The sequence below is a fragment of the Oratosquilla oratoria genome, chromosome 8 (assembly GCF_046742065.1).
Source record: "Oratosquilla oratoria isolate Oo_2021 chromosome 8, ASM4674206v1, whole genome shotgun sequence".
NCBI lineage: Eukaryota > Metazoa > Arthropoda > Malacostraca > Stomatopoda > Squillidae > Oratosquilla > Oratosquilla oratoria.
The window spans coordinates 14,587,316-14,611,963 of record NC_134784.1 but is presented as its reverse complement, the minus strand read 5'-3'; the positions used below and the strand labels follow the sequence as shown (position 1 = coordinate 14,611,963).

At 39.6% G+C, this 24,648-nt stretch overlaps 1 protein-coding gene across 1 annotated transcript in view; it reads right to left on the bottom strand.

Moving 5' to 3' along the window:
- Positions 1–20,894, bottom strand: part of LOC143027588 (E3 ubiquitin-protein ligase RNF14-like) — a 44,025-nt gene extending 23,131 nt beyond the window's left edge. The window contains exons 1-4 of the mRNA XM_076188923.1: positions 20,804–20,894; positions 18,475–18,519; positions 7,476–7,695; positions 6,911–7,044 (exon numbers count right to left, since the gene is read on the bottom strand). Coding sequence (XP_076045038.1) covers positions 6,911–7,044; positions 7,476–7,695; positions 18,475–18,477 — 357 coding nt within the window. The 5' untranslated portion in view covers positions 18,478–18,519; positions 20,804–20,894. The remainder of the gene's footprint in view (positions 1–6,910; positions 7,045–7,475; positions 7,696–18,474; positions 18,520–20,803) is intronic.
- Between the last annotated feature and the right edge of the window lie 3,754 nt (positions 20,895–24,648).

Genomic DNA, 24,648 nt, shown 5'->3' with positions numbered 1-24,648 from the left:
CTTTTCTGAAATTGTAAGGTCAATTCAAACAACCATTCATGAGATATGACTTCAGATATTTTGAGGTCATATGAGAGGTCACTAACATTTGGCTTGTAGCAGGATCAGAGGAGGGATTGAGGAAGTTGGTGAGAGTTTGGGAGAGTGTGTGAAAGAAGAAAGTTGAAGACAAATGTGGATAAAAGTAAGGTGATGAGATGTACAAGGGGTGAAAGTGGCAGCAGACTGGAAGTGAGCATTATGGGAATGTGACTGGAGGAAGTAGACAGTTTTAGATATTTGGGTGCAAATGTGACAGGAAAGGGTGGAGTGGAGGTGAAGGTAGAATGTAGACTGAGCGATACAAATAAATGCTTTGGTGGATTAAAAAGTGTAATGAGGAACAGACATTTGGGAATGGATGCTAAGAGGAGATTGTATGAAGGAGTGATTGTGCCAACAGCACTGTATGGGGCAGAAACATGGAATATAAGAAAGGAAGAGAGAAGGAGTTTGAATGTGTTTGAGATGAGGTGTCTGAGAAGTATAATAGGGTTTACTAGGCTGGATAGAGTGAGAAATGAGGAGGTGAGGAGGAGAACAGTGGTGGTAAGGGAGTTGGGAGATAGGGTCGATGAAATAGTATTGGGATGGTTTGGACACATGGAAAGAATGAGAAGAAAGACTAGTAAAAGGGGTATGGAAGGTAGATGTGGAGGGAGTGAACATGAGGGGGCGACATAGGATGAGATGGATGGATGGATGGGGTGAAAGGGGCTTTGGGGATGGGAGAGAAGACAGGGGTGAAAGGAGAATGGTTGTATATGAATGATGTTGTGATGCATGAGGTGGAATGGGTGGAGGGATGGGGGGTGAGGTAGTACGTGTGAGAAAAATTTGAAGCAGCCCGAAGGGATTTCTCCCTGTCTTCTCCTTTTCTGCATGAGGGGACGGAGTGGGGGATCTCCAATTTAATGAAGCGGCTTTGCTGTGGATGTGCTGTGTCTTGCGACACTGCCTCTGACCCAGGGCAGTGGACAAGATGCAGGGATGACCAATCATCCAGGAGGTGCCAAGATAAGAGGGAGGGTAGAGGGTGGAGGGGAGCAGAGTGTATTTAGGGATGGAATGGGTGGGAATGGTTTTTATGCCTTTTTCTTTCTGGCTACCTCCCTTGTAAGGGAGAAAAAGCTTTTGGTATATGTATGTAGTAAAAGTCAAGAGTTATATAAATGTATGTATATTTAAAATCAGAAAAAGACAAGGAATCCAAATATCAGAGTTTTAGAACTCTAGGTTGAAAAATGAAAAAAATCCCACTTTAGTAAAAATTTGATGGTATCAAAATTGAAATTTTTTTAGATGAGCAAAATGAAGGCATAAGGTTTGGATATTAGAAAAAAAAAAAAAAGTTTATGCTAGTATTTTTCATATAATTAACCCAAAAGTGAGCACCATATTTATACATTGTCCATCAACTGTACATATTTTTCACACTTAAGCTCCTAATCTAATTACCTTTATTTGAATAATTTAAAAAAACTTATAAGTGAACACCATGTATTTACAAATTGCATACAATCATAAGCATAATTACAACAAACATAAATTAGGTTAGCATAAAATTGTATTGGATACAATTCTGGCTTATTCAATACTTTCATGAATTTCTTTCTGAAGAATAATATAGTTAATTCAGCTGCCTCCTCTTAGTCTAGGACAAGTCATGACAGATAATATATGATGTCCTGACACTGAACATAAATTTTCATTTGATGGATAATGATATGCACTTGCTCCTGAAGACCAAGATGGATGTAAAAAGTTCACTGTATAATCATCAAAGTCCTCAAATTATTTCTCCACAATTCCAATCCAGACTTGACCATTATAAATGCAGCTAACACAATTTCCTGGTTTGACACATTTTACATTATCAACCATTGTAGGTTCATTAATAATATGACCTTTCTTTATTTGTTTCTTCTCTCCAATGCCACTTGAAATGGGATACACCATCAGTTCTTCCTTTTTTATGGGAACAAATTTCTGATATTTCTGAGTTCCCTGAATAGCCACACTGTGAAGGAATCGATGTTCCAACCACTGTTCTGCATTTTTCAAATCAGATGTGGTTACAAAGAAAATTCTTTTACTGTCTTGCTCAAGTGTTCTTCATAGAATTGAAAGATGTTTTCTGGTGTAAGAATTTGCCTCTGTAGTTGTCTGCAAACTGGCATGAGCAGTAGCTCTCTTCACTGTTCTGTCAATCTCATCATATGCATTTTTGCCATGAGATGTACCAAAAAAATGCCATACAAAAGACAAACCAAATTCCTCTTCGTGGTAACACAGATTTGTGAAGTTGTATCTGTTCTTATATTGGCCAGCACACCCATTCGAAAAATAGTACACCTTTAGTTGTGGGCATCTGAATTTGAAATAGTCCATAAGCTGTTTTATAAATTAACCATTACAGTGTTGTGTTTTAGTGATGGAGATAAGAAACAGCCATTGAAATGGTTAAGTTCTTGGTCTTCAGATGATCTATAATAGATGACAAAAGGGTGAACTGTATATTGTGAATTGTCCCAGTGAAATCCCTGAGCAGCATCTTGGACAACGAAAGAATGATTTTCAGAGAATTCACCTACTATAACTGCCTCGTTCTGAGGTGGTAGTGTTTCTTTCAACTGTTTTAAGTAATGTGATTGCTGCTGTGCAACAAAATGGTGACAAACCATGCAGGATATTTCCTTGCTTAATGATGATAAGTATTCATGAAGTGGTTCCACTTTGTCTACCATTGTACAACGGTAAACAGTCACCCATTGTTTGTAAGCTATTTCATATGGAGTTGATTTAATTGTGTCAAGCAACTATGTTCAGAGCACCTTCTTCTCTTGGGCAGTCCTGGCAAATTTGCATCATGCAAGCTTCTTTTTCTGTACTGCAAACACTATAATCCATAAGATCTTTGTATGAAAGACCCTTTTCTCCCAATGCAGCCTACTGTAATTTTGGGTTTTGATGATATATACAGACAGAGAGAGCGAGTCCCACCACTACCAGCAAGTTCACAATATGATGGCCATAATTTAGCAAATGTGGAGAATCCTATTTTAGGATTATTTTTATCATTTTTAAATAGTTCAAATATCTTTCTTAAATTCCCAAGAACCAGCCACTTTTGCACCTTCAGCACTGGTGATTTTCACACAATCCTTTTGGCCAGAACACATATGACTAACCTAATCTGACTCAGAACTTTCTAACTGAATCTTTGTCCTTTTCTGCTACCACTTTTCCTTTGCTCATGATCGAGTCTTACCAAATTGAATAAAATTATGCTTAACTTCTCTGGAATACTCAGGTGCATTGGCCAAGACACATAAAAATCATATACCCACTCCTGTCATGTCCTGATAATTTTGTCACATCCAATGAGCCCAGGAGATTGAGTATTTCCTTCACTTCTATATCTATCTCTGCTAAACCTGGTTTTTTGCTCCCCTTGCTTTTCTCCAAAAAGTTCCATTCTTTTTTAAAGACCAAATGGAAACCTTCATTCATTATTTATGCCTGAGGTGTGGCCTCTTCAAAGACCTCACTATCTACTATTAAATTGGTGATTTCTTCCCTGTATTTACCTAGTTGTATTATACGGGAAGAGAGCTATGCTCATGGTGACCCATCTTTGTATCTTTCAGCATCTAGTTTGTTCTTAAATTCTTGTATAGTTTTTGTACACACTGTTGCCTCATCCAATTTGTTCCAGATGTCTACCACTCTGTGTGGGAAACTATTCTTTTTTCAGATCTCTTCTATAACTATCCTTTTTGAGTTTCTTTTCATGTCCTCTTATTTTTCTCTTATCCCACTTTATATCTCTGTCAATGACTTCTGTCCCTTTCATAATTCTGTAAATGGTCAATAGATCTCCTCTTTCTCTTCTTTGTTTCAGGGTTGGTACTTCCAGTTTGGACAATCTTTGTTCGTAATATCAATTTTGAAAGTGTTGGTGCCATCTCTGTTGTTGCTCTTTGGATTCTTTCTAATTTCTTTATATTCTTTTTTTGTACTGGGTGTCCATAGTGTTGCAGCATACCCCAATCTTGGTCTTATCAGTGGAATTAATATTTTCTTTACCATTACCTCATCCAAGTAGTTAAAGGCCACCTTTATTGAGCGTGGTAAATTGTAGGTTTTTCTGACTACAGTTGCACCTTGAAAGCCCGGACCCCGAATGCCCGGACCCTCGTATGACCGGTCGAAATGAAAAAAAGGCCGGACTTTTCAACCAAAGTTCCCTATTTGTCCGGTAGGTGGCAGCGATGGCCATACACTTGTACTCAAACCCGGCCCAGTCAAGCCGCCACCAGGGCTGCTGTTTCGTAGAATTTTGTACCAAAACGTAGTAAAATAGCGGCATGTGGCAACTGCACAAGGACATGAGGAAATTTTTTCTACATAGCGGGCTGTTAAAAACATTCAAAAACTCAAACTTTTGTTTAAAAATCATAGAACTAGTTATCAAATAATAAATGGTACATCAAAATATGACTTTTATTGGTAATTGTGTTACTTATAAAATATTATACCCCAAAAGATACGTTTTTACGGTGTAGAAAAAAATTCTACGCTAAAGTTTCAGCTTTCTTTTAGTGATAATATAAAAAAATAATTTTCATACCTTACTGAATATGTTAGGGAATGGGGGCCTTATATACATTCAAGAATAAAAAAAACTAGAACCAATATTTTGTCAAAGTTTGACAAGTATATCTTGCTATGAAAGTCTGCACACGCCCGAGAAAAATGTATGCCCCGGTATGGCAACACTCCCATTCTACACGGCAGTGTAGAAAACGGCGCAACCCTGGCCGCCACCACTGTCCCGCATGCATACCTTCCAATATTTACAGTGTAAGTAATAAAAAATACAGTACAGTATACTGTATGTACAGTACATTTACATGCCTGTATTATTTATTACAGAATTATTAGTATTATAGTATTATTATTACAGTATTGTTATTATTATAGTGTTAGAGTATTATTCTTATGTGTTTCTATGCCATATCATACATTACCTATATGTATACCGCTACGAAAATCTATGGCGACATTTTTGATGACCGGACTTTTGGCATGACCGGACTGCCCTTCCCCCCAATTAGTCCAGGCTTTTAAGGTTCGACTGTATTTTGTTAATATGTTTGTCTGGTGACATGTTTTTGTTAATACTTACTCCTAGGTCCTTTTCCAAGCTAACTTTTTTAACTTCCTTTGTACCAATTTTATATTGCCCTGATCTTCTATTTTTACTTTTTCCAAACTCCATTATACTACATTTCTTGATGTTGAAGTTGATGTTGAAGTATGTGTGCATGTGTGTGTTTACATATATATCAATAATAAAAAAATAACCCAGTAAATATAAAAAGGAAAAAATATGCTTTCTGAATGAGGTTTCTAGCCCTAATTTCAGATCTATAATAACGTATGAATACATGTTCCCATCAGTCAGCAAACTGAACATAAAGAACGTACAAATACTGCAGAATGAAGCATTGAAATTAATAATGAAGTGCACCAAACCCAACTCTAAAATACACCTACATTCAGACACCAAAATCCTCCCAATAGAGCATCATATGAAAATGTCAAGAAACTAATTCCATTCCAGAATCCTAAACAACACACCCTTCATGCTACATCTCACAAGCACCACCAACAAAATACAACAAAAGCTACACCAGCAGCATACTACTCCCATCTACCTCAACCTACCACCTAAATCATACATAAGTCCACATAGAAACATATTCATACCCAGATAACTGAACAAGCACTTCAAAAAATGCCACCAAACTCAATACTCCAACAACAACCCCCAGATATAAGTTCCACAGAGAAAACCCTCCCACACTAGTCAAGAGCCACACTAGCATGTCTGCATTTAGGGCACCATCATTAAGACAGTACCAACATAGAATAGACCTGGCCATAGACTCAAACTGCCTCAGCTGTAACCACTACATGGAAGACACCTTTCACATTATTAAGTCCCACACTAACAACCCCCAAATAAGACAATATATGGTCCCAACTGTAGGCTGTGGTACTCCCCAAGGCAGTTGTAGCTCCTCTTAGGGATTGGTGCTACCTGCGTAGAACCAGTGGCCAGGGCTGGTTGCCACTGTTTGGCCCCCAACTCTTGGGGTTGGGGGGGTAGTCCCACGACGTAGACGCACACAAACACTTGCCGCAACCACAATAAACACATCACACCCACTACACTACATAGCAGAACACCCACACACACCAAGAAACATTAAAACAACACCCAAAGACCTGTATCACACACAGATACTCTCTTCTCTTCCTCCACAACCACCAAATACCAGCCTTCGGAAACATATTCATAATCATATCACTCACCGCTCCATTAACACACTGAAAGACAACACATTGCTGCATGCCAGACCCCCTGATATCCACCCTTCTGAATCCTCTCTCCCACGAAAGGACAGAGTCCACCTGGTCAGACTGTGGTGCGGCCACCACCCAGCACTTCTAAGCTACCAGAAGAGGCTGGATGACCGCATTGTGAACAGCTGCCCAGGATGTAACACTTCACCCCATACCATACAACACATAATGGAAGACTGCATTATACACAATCATGCACGCAAACAACACAACATACACTCTATAAAGGATTTATGGGAAAACCCAGTTTCGTCTGTGGCATTCCTCGGGGAGACGGGACTGACAGACAGTCTAGGGAACGACAACAACAAAAAACTGTAGGCTGTTGCCAGTTTCCTAGAGGCCACAAGTTTTCTACAAGACAGACCAAAGGTCAATGGATTGACCACATGAATACTTACAATGAATTACTCTTTAACTATAAAAAAACACTTACCTGTGTCCTACTGAGCCATTTGCATGATAAAGTAAACTCTGGGGAACTGTGTGATGGATAATCACTTGGTAAGGAGAAATGAAGGTACAATGGAGGCAGATGTTCTACTTTTTGTATTTTTTCTCCATCAACATCTGAAATATAAGGATATTGTTTTGAAACAATCTCACACATTAATATATATGTATATTTACATAGGTATGGAAAGCAGAGGTGGACAAAGTGAACCTGAGGGGAACAACCATGGATGAAATGGATGGGATGAAAGGGGCTCTGAGCAAGAGGGGAATGTACAAGACAAGGAGGTAAATGAAAGAATGGGTAAATAATCACCTTTTCAATACTTTTACCACATAATCATTCTTTCCCTCCTTTCTTTCAGGGGTATTGGTATTTGAATTTATGTGTATGTACACATACTGTATATTGCTAAATCATTAACATTTAAACATAACTGAGTGAACCACATTTTACCAGCAATATTTCAAGTTCACTGATTCAAGTCTTCTACAGCAATTTCAACAATAACAGCTTGGAATAATTTCTGATCAATTTATAAAATCACCTTCATTTCTTGAACAATTGGTGAGGGTAAAGTTTGAGGGAAGATCCAGGTGCACTGCTAATTCTCCTCCTTTGAATTTTTTTTTCTCTAAGCCTCCAACCGCTCCTTCCAGTTGTCCAGAATCATCACCTGTCCCTCTGGATTCAGTAAAGGTCTCCTCATATATAGATGCTAGAGCCATGAGCTCATCCTCCTGAGCTTCTAAATCTGCTGCCATTATCTAGGGAAAAATAAAAATAGCTAAAGCAAAATAAAAATATCATTCATCAACTTGTTTCTTAACAAGTTTCAAAATAATCAGACTGAAAAAATTACTCAAGTGCACAGTACATTATCCCTTACTTATCACCTAACTTTTTAACAGTATGGTACCTACATACATATATACCTTCATACATATATACCAAAGGCTTTCCCCCCTTATAAGGGAGGTACCCAAAAAACAAAGGCATAAAATGCACTCCCACTCATTCCATCGCTAACATACTCCACTCCTCTCCACCCTTTTCCCTCCCTCTTATCTTGGCACCTCCTGGATGACTGGTCATCCCTGCATTTCACTGAGTGCCCTGGGTCAAAAACAGTGTCGCAAGACACAGCACATCCACAGCAAGGCCACTTCATTAAATCGGTGACCCCCCTCTCTGTCCCCCATGCAGAAAAGGAAGAGATAGGGAGAAACCCCTTTGGGCTGTGTCAACCCATTTCTCACACATACTCCCTCACCCCATCTCCCACCCACTCCTCATGCATCACAGCATCATCTATACACAACCATTCTTCATTCACTCCTATCTTCTATCCTCTCCTGTCCCTCCTCAACTAACATTCCCCTCTTTCCCAATGTCCTTTTTACCCTCATCCATCCATATCATCCTAAGTTAACCCCTCATGCTCACACCCTCCACCTCCACCCCCCACACCTCTTTCACCAATCTTTCCTCACTCTTTCTTTCCATGTGTCCAAACCATCCCAACACTCCTTCATCAACCCTATCTCCCAACTCCTTTTCCACCCCCACTCTCCTCCTCATCTCCTCATTCCTCACTCCATCCAGTCTAGTAACCCCTATCATACTTCTCAGGCACCTCATCTCAAACACGTTCAAACTCCTCTTCTCTTCCTCTCCCATGTTCCATTCTTCTGCCCCACACAGTGCCGTCAGCACAACCACTCAGAGACGGAAAAAAATTAGTTTTTTGGAGAGTGCTGGACTTGAGACTGAAAAAATGGTACATAAAAAAAATGGAAACTTAAACCAAAAAAGAAAGGAAAATATGAAACAAAAAGTGGCATACACAAATATTGATGGCATAATCTCTGGAATCAATGAACTACATGACTATCTAGAGACAGAAAAACCTGACATCATGGGAATACATACATACATATACCAAGGCTTTTTCCCCCTTACAAGGGAGGTAGGCAAAAAGAAAAAGGCATAAAATCATTCCCACCCATTTCATCCCTAAATTCACTCCACTCCCCTCCACCCTCCCTCTTATCTTAGCACCTGGATGATGGGTCATCCCTGCACCCTGTCCACTGCCCTGGGTTAGAGGCAGTGTCGCAAGGCATTGCACATCCACAGCAAGGCCGCTTCATTAAATCGCCGACCCCCCTCTCCGTCCCCCCATGAAGAAAAGGAGAAGACAGGGAGAAATCCCTTCAGGCTGCATCAAATTTTGCTCACAATACTACCTCACCCCCCATCCCCCACCCATTCCACCTCATGCATCACAACATCATTCATATACAACCATTCTCCACTCACCCCTGTCTTCTGTCCTCTCCCATCCTTCCTCAAATAGTGGAGACAAAATTGAAAGGACCTCTATCAATAAGCATAGTGGGACATGGTCTATACAACCACTGGGTGAAAAATAGAACAGACAAGCAGGGAGATGTCATGATAGTGACCAAAAAGGGTCTAATGTGACAAATATTATTGAAGGCCAAGGCAATGTAGAATTAATTATGATCAAAATAACAAACAAAAAGATGAAAAGCAGAAAATTTGTAGCAGTGTATGTACCACCAAAAACACGTGTGGTCGGACAGCAAACATTCTAAATTACTGGAAGACAAAATGATCATGCTAAACGAGTTACTGAAATAGGGTGGAAACATAGTAATCATGGGTGATTTTAGAGCTGAGTTTATTCCTCACTGGTTTCGCTTAGGATTTTAATGCAAAAGACATAATCTGGGAAGAAATGATAGTTAAAGGGGTAGATGAACTTTGGAGCAACATTCTACTGGTTATGACCATTGAATACACCCTAACACAATGGGTTAAGGAAAATACTAGATATAGAAACAATGAGGAACCGTCAAAACTGGACTTAATATAAACTTCTGAACCAGATATTGTGAACAAAATGAAGTATAAAACACCAATTAGAAAGAGTGACCATACACTAATAGAGTTTGAATTAAAAGAACAGAACAATGTAGACAGGAATGACAAACATAGAGAAGGATGATTAATGTACAACAAAACGGACTTTGTAAAACTTAGAAAAAAATTCCAAAACACAAACTGGGATAAATTCTTTAAAGAGGAAACAAAGATGGAAGACAAATGGAACATATTCAAAGAAAAGTACAAGGAAGGAATTAACAAATATGTACCAAAAAAGAAACAAAAAGAGATCTACATAGTGTTGGTTTAACAAAAGGTGTAGTGAGGCTAGAGACAGGAGACAAAGCCTGGAAAAGATGGAAAAAAATAAAATAACATCCAAATGGCAAACATATATAAAACTTAGGAATGAATATGTAAATATACACAGGAAAGAAAAAAGAAATTATGAAAAAGATATTATAGACAAATGTAAGGATCAACATAAACTCTTTTACAGATAGATATATATATATATATATATATATATATGAAAAACTAAAGGATAAACATGAAATAGTGAAATTGCGTGAAGGAGATAAAGAATATATAGCATACATACATACATACATATACCAAGGCTTTTTCCCCCTTTCAAGGGAGGTAGCCAAAAAGGGAAAGGCATAAAAACACTCCCACCCATTTCATCCCTAAATACACTCCACACCCCTCCCACCCTCCCTCTCGTCTGAGCACCTCCTGGATGACGGGTCATCCCTGCACCTTGCCCACCGCCCTGGGTCAGAAGCAGTGCCGCAAGACACAGCACATCCACAGCAAGGCCGCTTCATTTAATCGGCGACCCCCCCTCTCCGTCCCCCCTTGCATATAAGGAGAGGACAGGGAGAAATCACTTCGGGCTGCGTCAAAATTTACTCACACATACTATCCCCCCCGCCCATTCCTCCTCATGCAATCACAACATCATCCATATACAACCATTCTCCACTCACCTCTGTCTTCCGTCCTCTCCCTTCCTTCCTCAACAGACATTCCCCTCTTCCCCAAAGCCCCCTTCACCCCATCCATCCACCTCATCCTAGGACGTCCCCTCATGTTCACTCCCTCCACATCTGCCTTCCATACCTCTTTTACTAGTCTTTCTTCACTCATTCTTTCCATGTGTCCAAACCATCCTAATATTCTTTCATCAACCCTATCTCCCAGCTCCTTTTTCACCCCTGTTCTCCTCCTCACTTCCTCATTTCTCACTCTATCCAGCCTAGTAACCCCCACCATACTTCTCAGACACCTCATCTCAAACACATTCAAAGTCCTTCTCTCTTCTTCTCTTATGTTCCACGTTTCTGCCCCATACAGTGCTGTTGGCACAATCAATCCTTCATATAGTCTCCTCTTTGCATCCATTCCTAAATGTCTATTCCTCATTACACTCTTTAATCCACCAAGGCATTTACTCGCTTCTCTCAATCTACATTCTACCTCCACCTTCACTCCACCTTTTCCTGCTACACTTGCACCCAAGTATCTAAAACTATCCACTTCCTCCAGTCGCTCTCCCTTAATGTTCACTTCCAGTCTACTGCCACTTTCACCCCTTGTACATCTCATCACCTTACTTTTACCCACATTTATCTTTAGCTTTCTTCTATCACATACTCTCCCAAACTCTGCCACCAACTTCCTCAATCCCTCCTCCGACCCTGCCACAAGCGCAGTGTCGTCCACAAACAACAGCTGGCTCACCTCCCACTTTTCTCCATTTTCTTTAACCATCTCCAATCCCTGACCCACTACCCTAGCATTCACCTCTCGCACCACCCCATCCATGTACAAGTTGAACAGCCAGGGCGACATAACGCATCCTTGACGAAGTCCCACCTTTACTTCAAACCACTCACTCTCTCCATTTCTAATCCTGACACAAGCTCTACTCTCATAAAAACTCTTGACAGCTCCCAAAAGCTTTCCTCCTATCCCATAAATCTGCATAACCTCCCACAGTGCCTTTCTGTCTACCCTATCATAAGCCTTTTCCAGATCCATAAAAGCCAAAAAAACATCCTTCCCCTTTCCTATAGCTTTCTCACATATCTGTCTTACCACAAAGATCTGATCTACACAACCTCTACCTGTCCTAAATCCACACTGTTCCTCACCAATTACTCCTGTTCCTCTCCTAATCCTCTCAATCAAGATCCTCCCATAAGCCTTCCCTACCTCACTTAACAGGCTAATCCCTCTGAAACTACTACATTCACACTTGTCCCCTTTTTCATTGTAAAGAGGAACTATACAGGCACTTCTCCAGTCCTCCGGTACTCTACCCTCTCTCCAGCAAACATTAAATAACCTCACCAACCAGTCCACCATCACTGAACCTCCCTTTTTCAGACATTCTGCATGGCCTCCATCCAGACCAGGTGCCTTACCTGCTTTCATCATCTTAACAACTGCCTTCACCTCATCCTTTCTTATTTCTCCTCCATTCTCCTCACTCATCACTCTCATTTTCTTCGCATTTCCCACTGCAGCTATCTTTCCTTCCCTATCCTCCTTCACATTTAGCAACTCCCTAAAATATTCTGCCCATCTTCCCCTTACTGCCTTCTCTTCCATTATCATCTCTCCATATGCACCTTTTACCTTTTCTTCCCTACTTGATTCGCCTCCTCTTCCTCTCTTAATTTCTTTCCAAAACATCTTTTTATTACTTTCAAAATTTTCTGTCATACTCTTACCCCATTTCACATCTGCTCTCCTCTTTGCCTCCTTTATCTTTTGCTTTACTTCTCTTTTCTTTTCTTTGTACGTCTCGTATGACTCCCCCGTCCTCTTTTGTAACCAATCTGTGAATGCTCGCTTCTTCTCTTCTACAACCTTCTTTGTTTCCTCATCCCACCATTCACTACCCTTTCTTCTATTTCCCCATGTCCTTCTTGTTCCACATACCATCCTTGCACACTTTAAGACTCCCTCCTTGAACCATCCCCATTCCTCCTCCACACCCATCTCTGCTCCATCCTGTACTCCCTCCCACTCCTCCTTCAGCTTCTTTTCATACTCCTTCTCCTTTTCCTTTTCACTCAAGGAGTTCACTCTAAGAACCTCCCTACCTTTTGTCCCTTTCCTCTTTCTCCATCTATCCTCCACTCTCAGCTTACCTTCCACCAAAAAATGATCTGATATTCCCCCACCCTTTCCCCTTAGCACATGTACATCCTTAACTCTTCCTATCATAATCCTATTTACCACTACATAATCTATTAGCGCTCTATCTACCACCCTTCCCTCCACCACCCTCTCCCATGTGTACTTATGCTTGACTTTCTTCCGAAACACTGTATTTGCTATCATCAACTCTCTTTCTAGACACATTTCCACCATCAACTCTCCACTACGATTCTTTCCTGGAACTCCACACTTCCCAACCACTCCATCGATTGGACCATTTCCCACCCTAGCATTAAGGTCTCCCAGTACATTGACACTTCTTCCTAAACCCTCTATGCACTCATTTAAATCTATCCAAAAGGCCTCCCTTTCTTCTACGTTCTTCTCACTGCCAGGCCCATATGCACTTACAAAGACCCACATCTCCTTTCCCAGTTTCACCTTCATCCACATTATCCTTGAGGAAACCTCCTTCCACTCCACTACCCCTTTACCTATCTCCTCACTTACTAGAATAGCCACCCCTTCCCTCCCTCGCCCTCTCTTCACTCCTGATAACCTCCCACTTACACTCCCAAACTTACACTCACCCTTCCCTTTCAACTTAGTTTCACTCAAAGCCAACACATCCATCTTTCTTCTCACAAACATACTACCTATCTCTTCCCTTTTACTCTCATCTGTACCACATCCACGCACATTAAAAGACCCAAACCTTAGGGTGCTGGTCCGAGGCCCTCCAGCACCCCTTATGCCTTCACTTTTGTTTTTAGGATATATGCCCCGTGGGGCTACAGGGAGAAGGATGCCTAGTCCCACTCCCCGTCCCTTTCTTCTCGCCTCTTACGATCCAAGTGGGATACTTGGTGGCAGTATTCTTTTCCCCCACCACAGGGAATTCCCCCATCACAGAAAGAGAATACTCAGAGAAATGGTACAGGACAGCAACAAGGGGTTGGGGGACAGCATAACGGAGGGACAGTCGTAGTATAAAAGTGTCATCATTTCTCTATGAACAGAGTTTTCTTCTATCATAGACAAAATGATGTGTGGCTCTGGTCTGTAGGGGCACCCCATATAGACACTAAAGTATCGACTGCATGCTACTTTGCCACAATAACAAGCAGCCAATACCCCAGACGGGGCAGCCAATACCCCAGACGGGTATAGACAACACAGAAATGGCAGAAGTTATGATCAGACATTTCAGGTCTGTTTTTACATTTAAGAGCTCACAATCTTGGGAAGATGGACAACAAGAAAGACCACACATGATGAAAGAAATAAAGGTAACACAAAAAGAAATAAGAGACCAGATAAAAAAAACCTAGATGTCAGGAAATCACATGGACCAGATGGAATCGCAAATTGGATAATGAAAGTGTGTATAGACGAACTGACATAAACTATACAAGATAATTGACTTCTCACTCAAAGAGGGAAAGGTGCCGCAAGACTGGAAAGATGCCAACATAGTACCAATATATAAAGGAGGAAATAGGGAAGATCCTACAACCTTCAGAACAGTATCCTTTACAAGCAAAGTAGTAAAAATATGTGAAAAGGTCATCAGAAAGAAATGGACCAAACACTTGGAAGAGAATAAAATAATAAACCCCAAACAATTTGGCTTTAGAAGTGGCAGATTGTGCACCACAAACCTAATCTGCTTTTACTTGTGATTAATTGAGATAATACAAGAAAGAGATGGCTGGGCAGATTGCGCCTTCTTGGATTTGCAAAAGGCATTTGACAAAGTACCACATTAGAAATTAATAAGAAAATTGAAATAATAGGAGGAATACAAGGTAAACTGCTGGAATGGATGAAGGATTTCTTAACTGGAAGAAAAATGAGAGTGGTACTTAGAGACAAAAATTTGAACTAGGAAGATGTGAAAAGTGGCATCCCGCAAGGCTCTGTATTGATACCTTTAATGTTTGCTATATATATAAATGATATGGATGAGGGAGTAAATTGTTACATGAACTTCTTTGCTGATGATGCCAAATTACTCAAGAGAGTAAGAACAGAAGAAGATTGCAGATCAGTGCAAGAAGACCTAGACAAAATATGGGAATGGAGTCGGAGATGCGAGATGAATTTCAACATTAAAGAATGTAGTGTAATGGAATTTGGAAAAAGTAAAAACAGAGTATCAGGACAGTATAAAATTGGAGACAAAGAAGTCAAAAAAGTTTATTCAGAAAGGGACCTAGAAGTAATTATCTCAGGTGACTTGACACCTGATAAACATGTCAATAGATTATTCAGAGAGACTTATAACTTATTGAGATCAATGAAAGTGGCCTTCAACTACATAGATGAGATGGTAAACAAGTTGTTACACTGATAAGACCTAAACTAGAATATGCTGCAACACTGTGGGCACCTAGCACAAAAAAGAACATATGAAAATTAGAAACATTCCAAAGAGCAGTGACAAAAATGGCACCTACACTGTCAAATCTGACATATGAACAAAGATTAGAGAAATTACATCTGTCAACACTGGAACAGAGAAGAGAAAGAGGTGATTTGTTGACCATTTTCAAAATTATGAAAGGGATGGAAATTCTCAAGAGAGACAATTTATTAAAGTGGGACAGAAGAGAAACAAGAGGACACAAAAAGAAACTAAAGAAAGACAGTTACAGAAGAGACCTGAAAAAAGATAGCTTCCCACAGAGTGATTGATGTCTGGAACAAACTGAATGGAGAAACAGTCAATGCCAGAACTATACACAATTTTAAGAATACAGTGGATGTGGAGTGATACGAAAATGGGTCACTACAAGCATAGCTCTCATCCCATAAAATACAACTAGGTAAATACAATCCCCTCTCAGCATCCATTCCCAAATGCCTATCTCTCATCACACTTTTTAACCCACCAAGGCACCCACTTGCCTCTCTCAATCTACATTCTACCTCCATTCATCCCTTTCCCACCACATTCACACCCAAGTATCTAAAACTATCAACTTCCTCCAGTTTCTCTCCTTTAATACCTCCAGTCTGCTGCCACCCTCTCCCCTTGTACATCTCACCACCCAACCCCCACCCATATTTATCTTCAACTTCCCCCTTTCACACACCTTTCCAAACTGTCACTAACCTCCTCAATCCCTCCTCTGATCCTGCTACAAGCACAGTGTCATCAACAAACAACAGCTGGCTTATCTCCCACTTTTCTCTATTTTCTTTAATCATCGCCAATCCTTGACCCACTACTCTTGCATTTACCTCTCACACCACCCCATCCATCTATAAATTAATCAGCCAGGGTAACATAACAAATTCCTGACGTAGTCCCACCTTTATCTCAAACCACTCACTCTCTCCATTTCTAATCCTAACACAAGCTCTACTTCTCTCATAAAAACTCTCAAATGCTCTTAACAGCTTTTCTCCTATCCCATATATCTGCAAGACCTCCCACAGTGCCTTCCTATCTACCCTGTCATAAGCCTTTTCCAAATCCATAAAAGCAAAAAAAAAAAAAAAAAACATCCTTACCTTTTCCTATAGCTTTCTCACATATCTGTCTTACAACAAAAATCTGATCCACGTAACTCCTACCTGTCCTAAACCCACACTGTTCCTCACCAATTACTTCCTTTCTTCTTCTCCTAATCCTCTTATTCAAGACCTTCCCATAAGCCTTCCCAACTACATTTAACAAGTTGATCCCTCTGAAACTACTACATTCACCCTTGTCCCCTTTTCCTTTGTAAAGTTGAACTATACAGGTACTCCTCCAGTCCTCAAGCACTCTACCATCTCTCAAACATTGAATAACCTCACCAGCCAGCCCAACATCACTGTACCTCCTTTTTTCAGACATCCCAGAAGACATCCATCCAACCTAGGCACCTTACCCAATCTCATCATCTTAACAACTGCCTTCACTTCATCTTTCCTTATTTCTCCTCCATTTTCCTCACTCATCATGGTCATTTTCTTAGCACTTCCCACTGCAACTACATTTCCTTCCCTATCCTCCTTCACATTTAGCAACTCCCTAAAATACTCTGCCCATCTTCCTCTTACTGCCTTATCATCTCTCCATCTGCACCTCTTACCTTTTTTCTCTACTTGATTCACCTCCTCTTCCTCTCTTAATTTTTTCCAAAACATTTTTTTATCACTTTCAAAATTTTCTGTCATACTCTTACCCCATTTCACATCTGCTCTCCTCTTTACTTCCTTTATCTTATGCTTTACTTCTCTTTTCTTTGTACCTCTCATACGAGTCCCTCATCCCATTTTGTAACCAATCCGTGAATGCTCACTTCTTCTCTTCTACAACCTTCTTTGCTTCCTCATCCCACCACTCACTACCCTTCCTTCTATTTCCTCCCATCCTCTTTACTCTACACATCATCTCTGCACACCTCATGACTCCCTCCTTGAACTGCCCCCATTCCTCCTCCACTCCTAGTTCTACTCTATCCTTCACTCCCTCCCACTATCTCAGCTTCTTCTTATACTCCCTTTCTTTCTCATTTAAGCAGTTCATTCTAAGCACCTCCCTTCCTTTTGTCCTTATCCTCTTTCTCCATCTATCCTCCACTCTCAACATATCCTTCACCAAAAAATTATCTGATATTTCCCCACTCTCTCCCCTTAGGACATGTACATCCTTAACTCTTCCTACTATACTCCAGGTTACCACTATATAGTCCATTAATGCTCTATCTACCACCCTTCCATCCACCACCCTCTCCCATGTGTACTTGTGCTTGACATTCTTCTTAAACACTGTATTTGCTATCATCAACTCTAAAGACATCTCCACCATCAACTCTCCACTACAATTTTTTCCTGAAACTCCACACTTCCCAACCACTCTGTCTATTGGTTCATTTCCTACCCTAGCATTAAGGTCTCCCAATATAAACTACATTGACATTTCTCCCTAATCCCTCTATGCACTCATTTAAATCCATCCAAAAACCCTCCCTTTCTTCTACACTCTTTTCACTACCAGGCCCATATGCACTTACAAAAACCCACATCTCCCTTCCCAGTTTCACTTTCATCACCATTAACCTTGAAGAAATCTCCTTCCACTCCACTACATGCTTACCTATATCTTCACTTACTTCCTCATCCTCTCTTCACTCCTGAGAACCTCCCAACTACACTCCCAAACTTACACTCACCCTCCCTCTCAACTTAGTTTCACTCAATACCAATACATCCATCTTTCTTCTAACAAACATACTGCCTATTTCTTCCATTTTTATCTCATCTGTACCACACCCACACACATTAAAAGACCCAAACCTTAGGGTACTGGTCAGAAAACTCCTAGACCCTCTTATGCCTTTACTTTTTTTTTAGGAATGTCCCCTTTGGAGCTACAGTCCCATTTTTGTCACCTCTTACGACTCAAGTGGGAAGACTTGGTGGCAGTATTCTTTCCCCCCACCACAGGGGAAATCAGTACCTACCATTTGTATATATTAACTTGCTAACTGCTCCTTCTACAGCAGCACCTGAGAAGAAAAAACAACTACATAAGTTTCAAGATTACTCCACCCACTTCTGCCTTCCACACCTTTTTCTAGTCTTTCTTCACTCATTCTTTCTGCTAAATCAACCCACTAAATATTACCTCAAATGAACATGTAAATACCAAAACAAGTAAATTAATAAATAAATTAATTGTATCACTGGGTTGAAAAGTCCATGTTGTCTAATAGAAATAAAAGAAACATGAAATTCATGCTTCAAAAGAAAATACCCACATGCTAAACATGCAATCCCCCTAAAATAAAGGATACCTAGTCAAAACATTGATTAGGTTTAATGTTGTAAACTCCCCCTTTCATGATGCTAGGACAGTACCCCTCATAAAGGACTTTGTAGCATGGAATTTAATGAAACATGGTCCAACTTGCTGGTGGCAGGGTTCGAACTGCCGTCACCTTGACCTCTGCTGCAAGTAGCAACACCCTCAAACTACCCCTATCTCAGCACCTTGCGAATGAAAGGTGACCTGACTCCTCACCACAATGCAGAGGTGAGACTCCCCAGAGCACAACATATTTCACCCACCACAGGGACCAACTGCCAAAGTTGGTTTACACTTGTATCTTTGTCACACGTCAATCCTACCCTCATCACAGCACAAAATAAATCTCAGGACTATTCCTTAGGGTTGATATTCATTTATCTATTCACAGCTAGGCTGGGATGACATGTCATCCAGGAGGTGCTAAGTTGAAAGGGAGGGTGGAGGGGTGTGGAGTGTATTCAGGGATGGAATGGGTGGGAATGATTTTATGCCTTTTCCTTTTTGGCTACCTCCCTTGTAAGGGGAAAAAAGCCTTGGTATATGTATGGTATGTATGTATGTATTCACAGCATCTTTCAACATATTCCTATCTTTAGCATTCTCTCTTCCCTGATCTAATGACATACCAAATACATAAAAAGCTTTGTTCACTCTATCTATCCATCTCATTCTAAGTCATTTTCTCATATTTACTTTGTTAAACATATCAACATGAATTGGATCACATTAGAATATGGAAAAATTACAAAACCTGTGTCACTACTGTCTATTAACTTTTACAAGTATATTCCTACATTCTTGTATAAAAAGCATACAGCTCCTTGAAATAGACATGACATAATACTGGAAAAAGGCATATACCTGTGCTTCCAGCTGGCTCCCAGTGACAGTTTTAGTTCTTCAGTGGTTGCAGTCAATTTATTGTGATTAAATTTGGTTTTATAATTATACAATAAATCTTGATTTTTCCAAAATTTGCCTAGTTTATTTTAAAATGCTCTCACAGTTTTTGCTACTTTGATTACCACAAAGACACAAATTGGTGAAAAGGCATCCTTAATGATACTACATATACCTACGACTACAATATTCTTGGCAAGTTCTTTCTGATGTTCTGGCAAATATGACCTATTCAATTTCCATTCTGGTGCTCCTCTGGCACTTCGACTAAAGCCTTCATTATTGCTTGTGATATTATAGTATCGAGAATAAATTTTACAGATAATTAGATCTCTTAAGAGCAAAAAAAAAAAAAGGAACAGGTACTTCCTTCATGCATACTAGATGTCTAGGAAAATAGTATCCTATTACTGCCCTGATGTAATTCCAAAATGTTGCAAAACAAGAATTAATAATAAAGATAAGAATATCACCTATGCATCTATCTAGCATGACATAATGCTCAATACTATTCATCATTTTCTTCAAGAATAACTGCACTATAGTTATTCAATGTATGTGCTGCAAAGGTTAACTTGGTACAGAAAAAGGAACATGATAAACAATTGTTGAGAACATGGAATGGAGTGCCATAATTGTTTAAAAATATTATGTCAGTTAAAAACTGCATATATATATGATATATGAACACACATACTTCCACTTCCTGAAGAAACCACAATCTACAGGCACAGCAAATTTATACACAGACAGTTCTAACTGTATTTACTATTTGTAAAATAACACTGACAGGTATTTATCCCATATTTTGACTCATTTGTATATGTACTAATGACTCAGCACTAGGCAGAAAATCAGCAAAAGAAAATGATGTAATTATATAATGAAACAGGTGCTAAGCCTAAGGAATAGTTACGACTTATAATATAAATATTGAGATTGTTACTGTAATTCAGTCTAATAAAAGTTACTGAAATTTGATTTATGAAAACTTAGTAACCATACAATGGTTACTAATTGTCATCACTAGATTGGATATCCATGATACATTTGTTGACACTGCTCAAACAAAAGTAACTTGCCTTTGGTTACTCATACATTGCAATTATGATGTAACTTCCTCCACATGCCTACGATCTTCTAGTTTACGACGAAATGTCAACAAGGAATGGGAATTACTTGATGCAAAATTAAGAACTTTCGTATTTGATTAACGCAAACTTACTAAAAAAAAGTAAGATAACATAAGTTACCATTGTGTAAAGATTTATTTTTCCTACGCTGAAGAAACATCCTTTCAGTCAATCTACAGTTTCTGTAATACCTTATACAGTTCTGTCTCTAAACAAAAACAGGAGTACTATTCATTATGATGAATTAAAGCATACACTTGCCAAAAGCGGTATTCATGCTACCCTCCAACAACAGCAATAGCCATACCGGTCTATGTTCAGATCATCCGTATCAACTTCAAAGTCAACTGGTTGTGTGTTGTGGTCGGCATCGTAATTAAATTTCACCTCCTGATTTTCCCAGTATTTGTCTAAGCGATTTTCAAAGGAATGCGCACTAGGTGCAGACTATTCAAAGTGTCGATAATTCTTAGAGAGAACTGCTGCTGTCTCATTTTTCCTGCTGCCCTAATCATGTAGAATTTCAAATCATGGGTCCTGGCGATACCTTCAGAGTTTATCAACGTCGGTGCAGTGTCCTGATCATAGTAATTATGCATAATATTGTACATTTCAATCATATCTCCCCTAAGCCTTCTATATTTCCAAGTGGGCAGGTCCAATCTCCTAAGTCTCCTCATATGAGAGCTTCTTCATCCCAAGAATCTTAGTAGCTCGCCTCTGTACATTCTCTATTGCTGTGATATATATTTTTCCTCCAAGGACTCCACATATTTTGTACATATCCAAGATGTGTTCTAACCATTTTTAAAAAGCCACTTAAAAATGTTTGATTCCATGGTCTGAAATGTCCTCCTTGTTATCCCCATAGTCTGATTGGCTGGCGTTACCTTAGCCTGGATGTGTTTCTCAAATCTTAGTATGCTATCTATGATCACACCTAGATCTTTCCGTCTCGGTCTTCTGCAATATCCAGTTCTCTTCTTCATTTCTTCTTCGTATTATATATTGCCTTTCGTCTATTCTTTGTGTTGTTCCTTGGATCGCCATGTATTTGCATTTATCAGGATGAAATCATAATAACCATTTGTTCGACCAGTCTTACAGTGCATTCAAACCTCTGCATTATTTCGCACTCTCCTGCTTCTCTGATTTTTCTACATACCTTTGTGTTATCTGCAAATAAGTATGCTTCTGACTGGACTGTGTCTGGAAGATCACTGATAAAAATCACAGATAGCACTGGTCCCAGCACACTCCTCTCAGTATTTTTGTCTATGGAGACATTGCACCATTCACAACTACTCTTTGCTGTTAAAATGTACTGATCCAGTTTAGCAGATTTTCTGCTATTCCATAGCTCAGAAGCTTTGTGATTAACCTTTGACGGGGGATTGTATCAAATGCTTTGCAAAAATCTAGATATATCACATCTATATACCCTCCCTGGTCGATAGTCTCCGTCCAATCATCTATCACCTTCAGCAGCTGAAGAACTTTTCGATAAGCAATATGGTTTTATTAAAACCATATTGCTTATCGAAAAGCTTGTTCTTCCTCATATGTGAGATTAATCTATCTCTTATAATAGATTACATTATTTTACATACGGTACAGGTTAAACTGACAGGTCTATAGTTCCCGGCTTCTCTACGGTTTCCTTTCTTAAAGATTCCACTTACATGAGCAGTCCTCCAACCATCTGGTATATTTGCAGTGCAGTGCTGAAAACCAGTGTCATGGCATCAACTATTTCATACCTTAGTTCTTTAATCTCTCTAGGGTGAAGGCCATCAGGGCCTGGTGATTTGTCTATCTTAATTTTATTCAAGATATCCATTACTTCATTTTTATTAATACTAACATCCTTCAAAGGATTATCAAATATCCGTACTGGCAGGTTTGGTACATCATGAGTCTGCTCTCTCACAAAAATCTTTGCAAAGAACTCTACTAATACTTCAGCTTTTTCCTGGTCGTTTGTGGTGATCTTCACTTGGCCTTTTTTCTAAATCTGCAATACCTGAAGAAGTTTTGAGTCTTCCTTTAACGTATCTCCAAAATTTCTTGGTGTTTTGTTCTGCATCTCTCGCTATTGCTAGTTCCTTTTCTTATCTTTCTGGTTAAGCTTCTTACTTTATTTCTCTAGCTGGTGTAGTCTTGATATTTTTCAAGGCTTTTAGTTTCCATGTATTGCTGCCAGTCTATATTTCTTTCTGATTTCACCTACAGTTTTCTTATCTAAGTGGGTTTCGAACTTTTTCCTGTCTTAATCACGACATATCATGTTTGGTACATACTAAGCCGGCTGCTTTTATTGTATCTTGCAGAATTATGCACTGTTTCTCTTCAGGTGTCTTGCTCTTGATAATATTAAGCCATTCTGAATTAAATATTTTTCTAATTTCCTCATAGTTCCCTTTGTCATAGAAAAATATTCTTCTAGGCCTCATTATTACTTATCAACTACGCTGTGGTGCCACAGTATAAATTGCACCACTATGAGCAAGGCCTAAATTCCAGAATTTTTGTAGCGGACATGAAGATTAATAGAATCATATTTACCTAATTGTAGTATGCAGGAAAGGAGCAACGCTCGTTGGATCCCGTCTACTATTTTCTAATTTTCTAACAGACTCAAATTCATGTACGGTTCCAACTTAATTTATATCTTTGATTTACAATTATCATATATAGATGTGAACTCATGTATTGTTTGAGCTTGGGTTATATCACCTTGTAAGTTGTTCCACATATTTATGCATCTAAATGGAAAATTCTATTTCTTCACATCTTTTAGACATGTGGTCTTCTTTAATTTACTCCCATGCCCTCTTTAAAGCCCGCCCATCTTTAATCGGGAGATCTCTTCTGTCAGTGCAATCTATCACCTTTAGTAACCTGAACACTGTAATCCTATCACATCTTTCTCATCGATTTTTCAAAGTTGGTAGACCCAGTACTTGTAGTCTTCCCTCATATGGTTTATCCGCCAGGCTGGGGACCAGTTTGGTTGCTGCCCGTTGTATTCTCTCAATCTTGCCTATATCCTTCACTCGCATGTTCCATTGTTGACGGATCAGGATTTCGACGAGTTTTTTCATCATCCTTTCATCCATATAGCGGAACGCCACTTTCATCTTCTGCAGTAGTTCGTTTGTGTCTCCTACAGTCCTGTTGCTATGTCGTTAATCCATTCTAATAGTTTGCCTCTCAGTCTCCCAACATGCTCCAATGTCCACATAAGTCAACTGTAAATGTACTTTATCAAATGCTTTCTCTAGGTCCAGGTACATGCAGTCCACCCACCCCTCTCTCATTTGCAGCACATCAGTCACTCTCAAGTAAAACCAAAGGTTCAACACACACGACCTTCCACATCTGAAGCCAAACTGAGTGCATGTCAGAATATCCATCTTTTCAAATCGTGTACAAATACTGGCAAGTAGAAATTCATTCTGCCTTGATATGCTCTTTTTATTATGTTTTTAGCAATAATCAGGGTTTCTGTCCTTCGTAAGGATATCACTAAAGTCTTCGAAATACTAATTGTATAAAGCATATGGGGATGTATTCTTGAATATGCCTCCTTTATATATATTTGTCCAACATTCGTAGCGTTTCTTCAGGAACAAGGTTTACACCAAGATCTAAGAATATCTAAGAATATAAGGTCTAACCACTTCCGACCGAATTTCGAGGGAGTTGGCGCAGCGAGCCCGTGAACGTCACCTGGCTGTTCAAAGTGGGGTTAGCGGGTCCTATAGCTGTCAGTTGAAGTTGGTCCGTCGTTG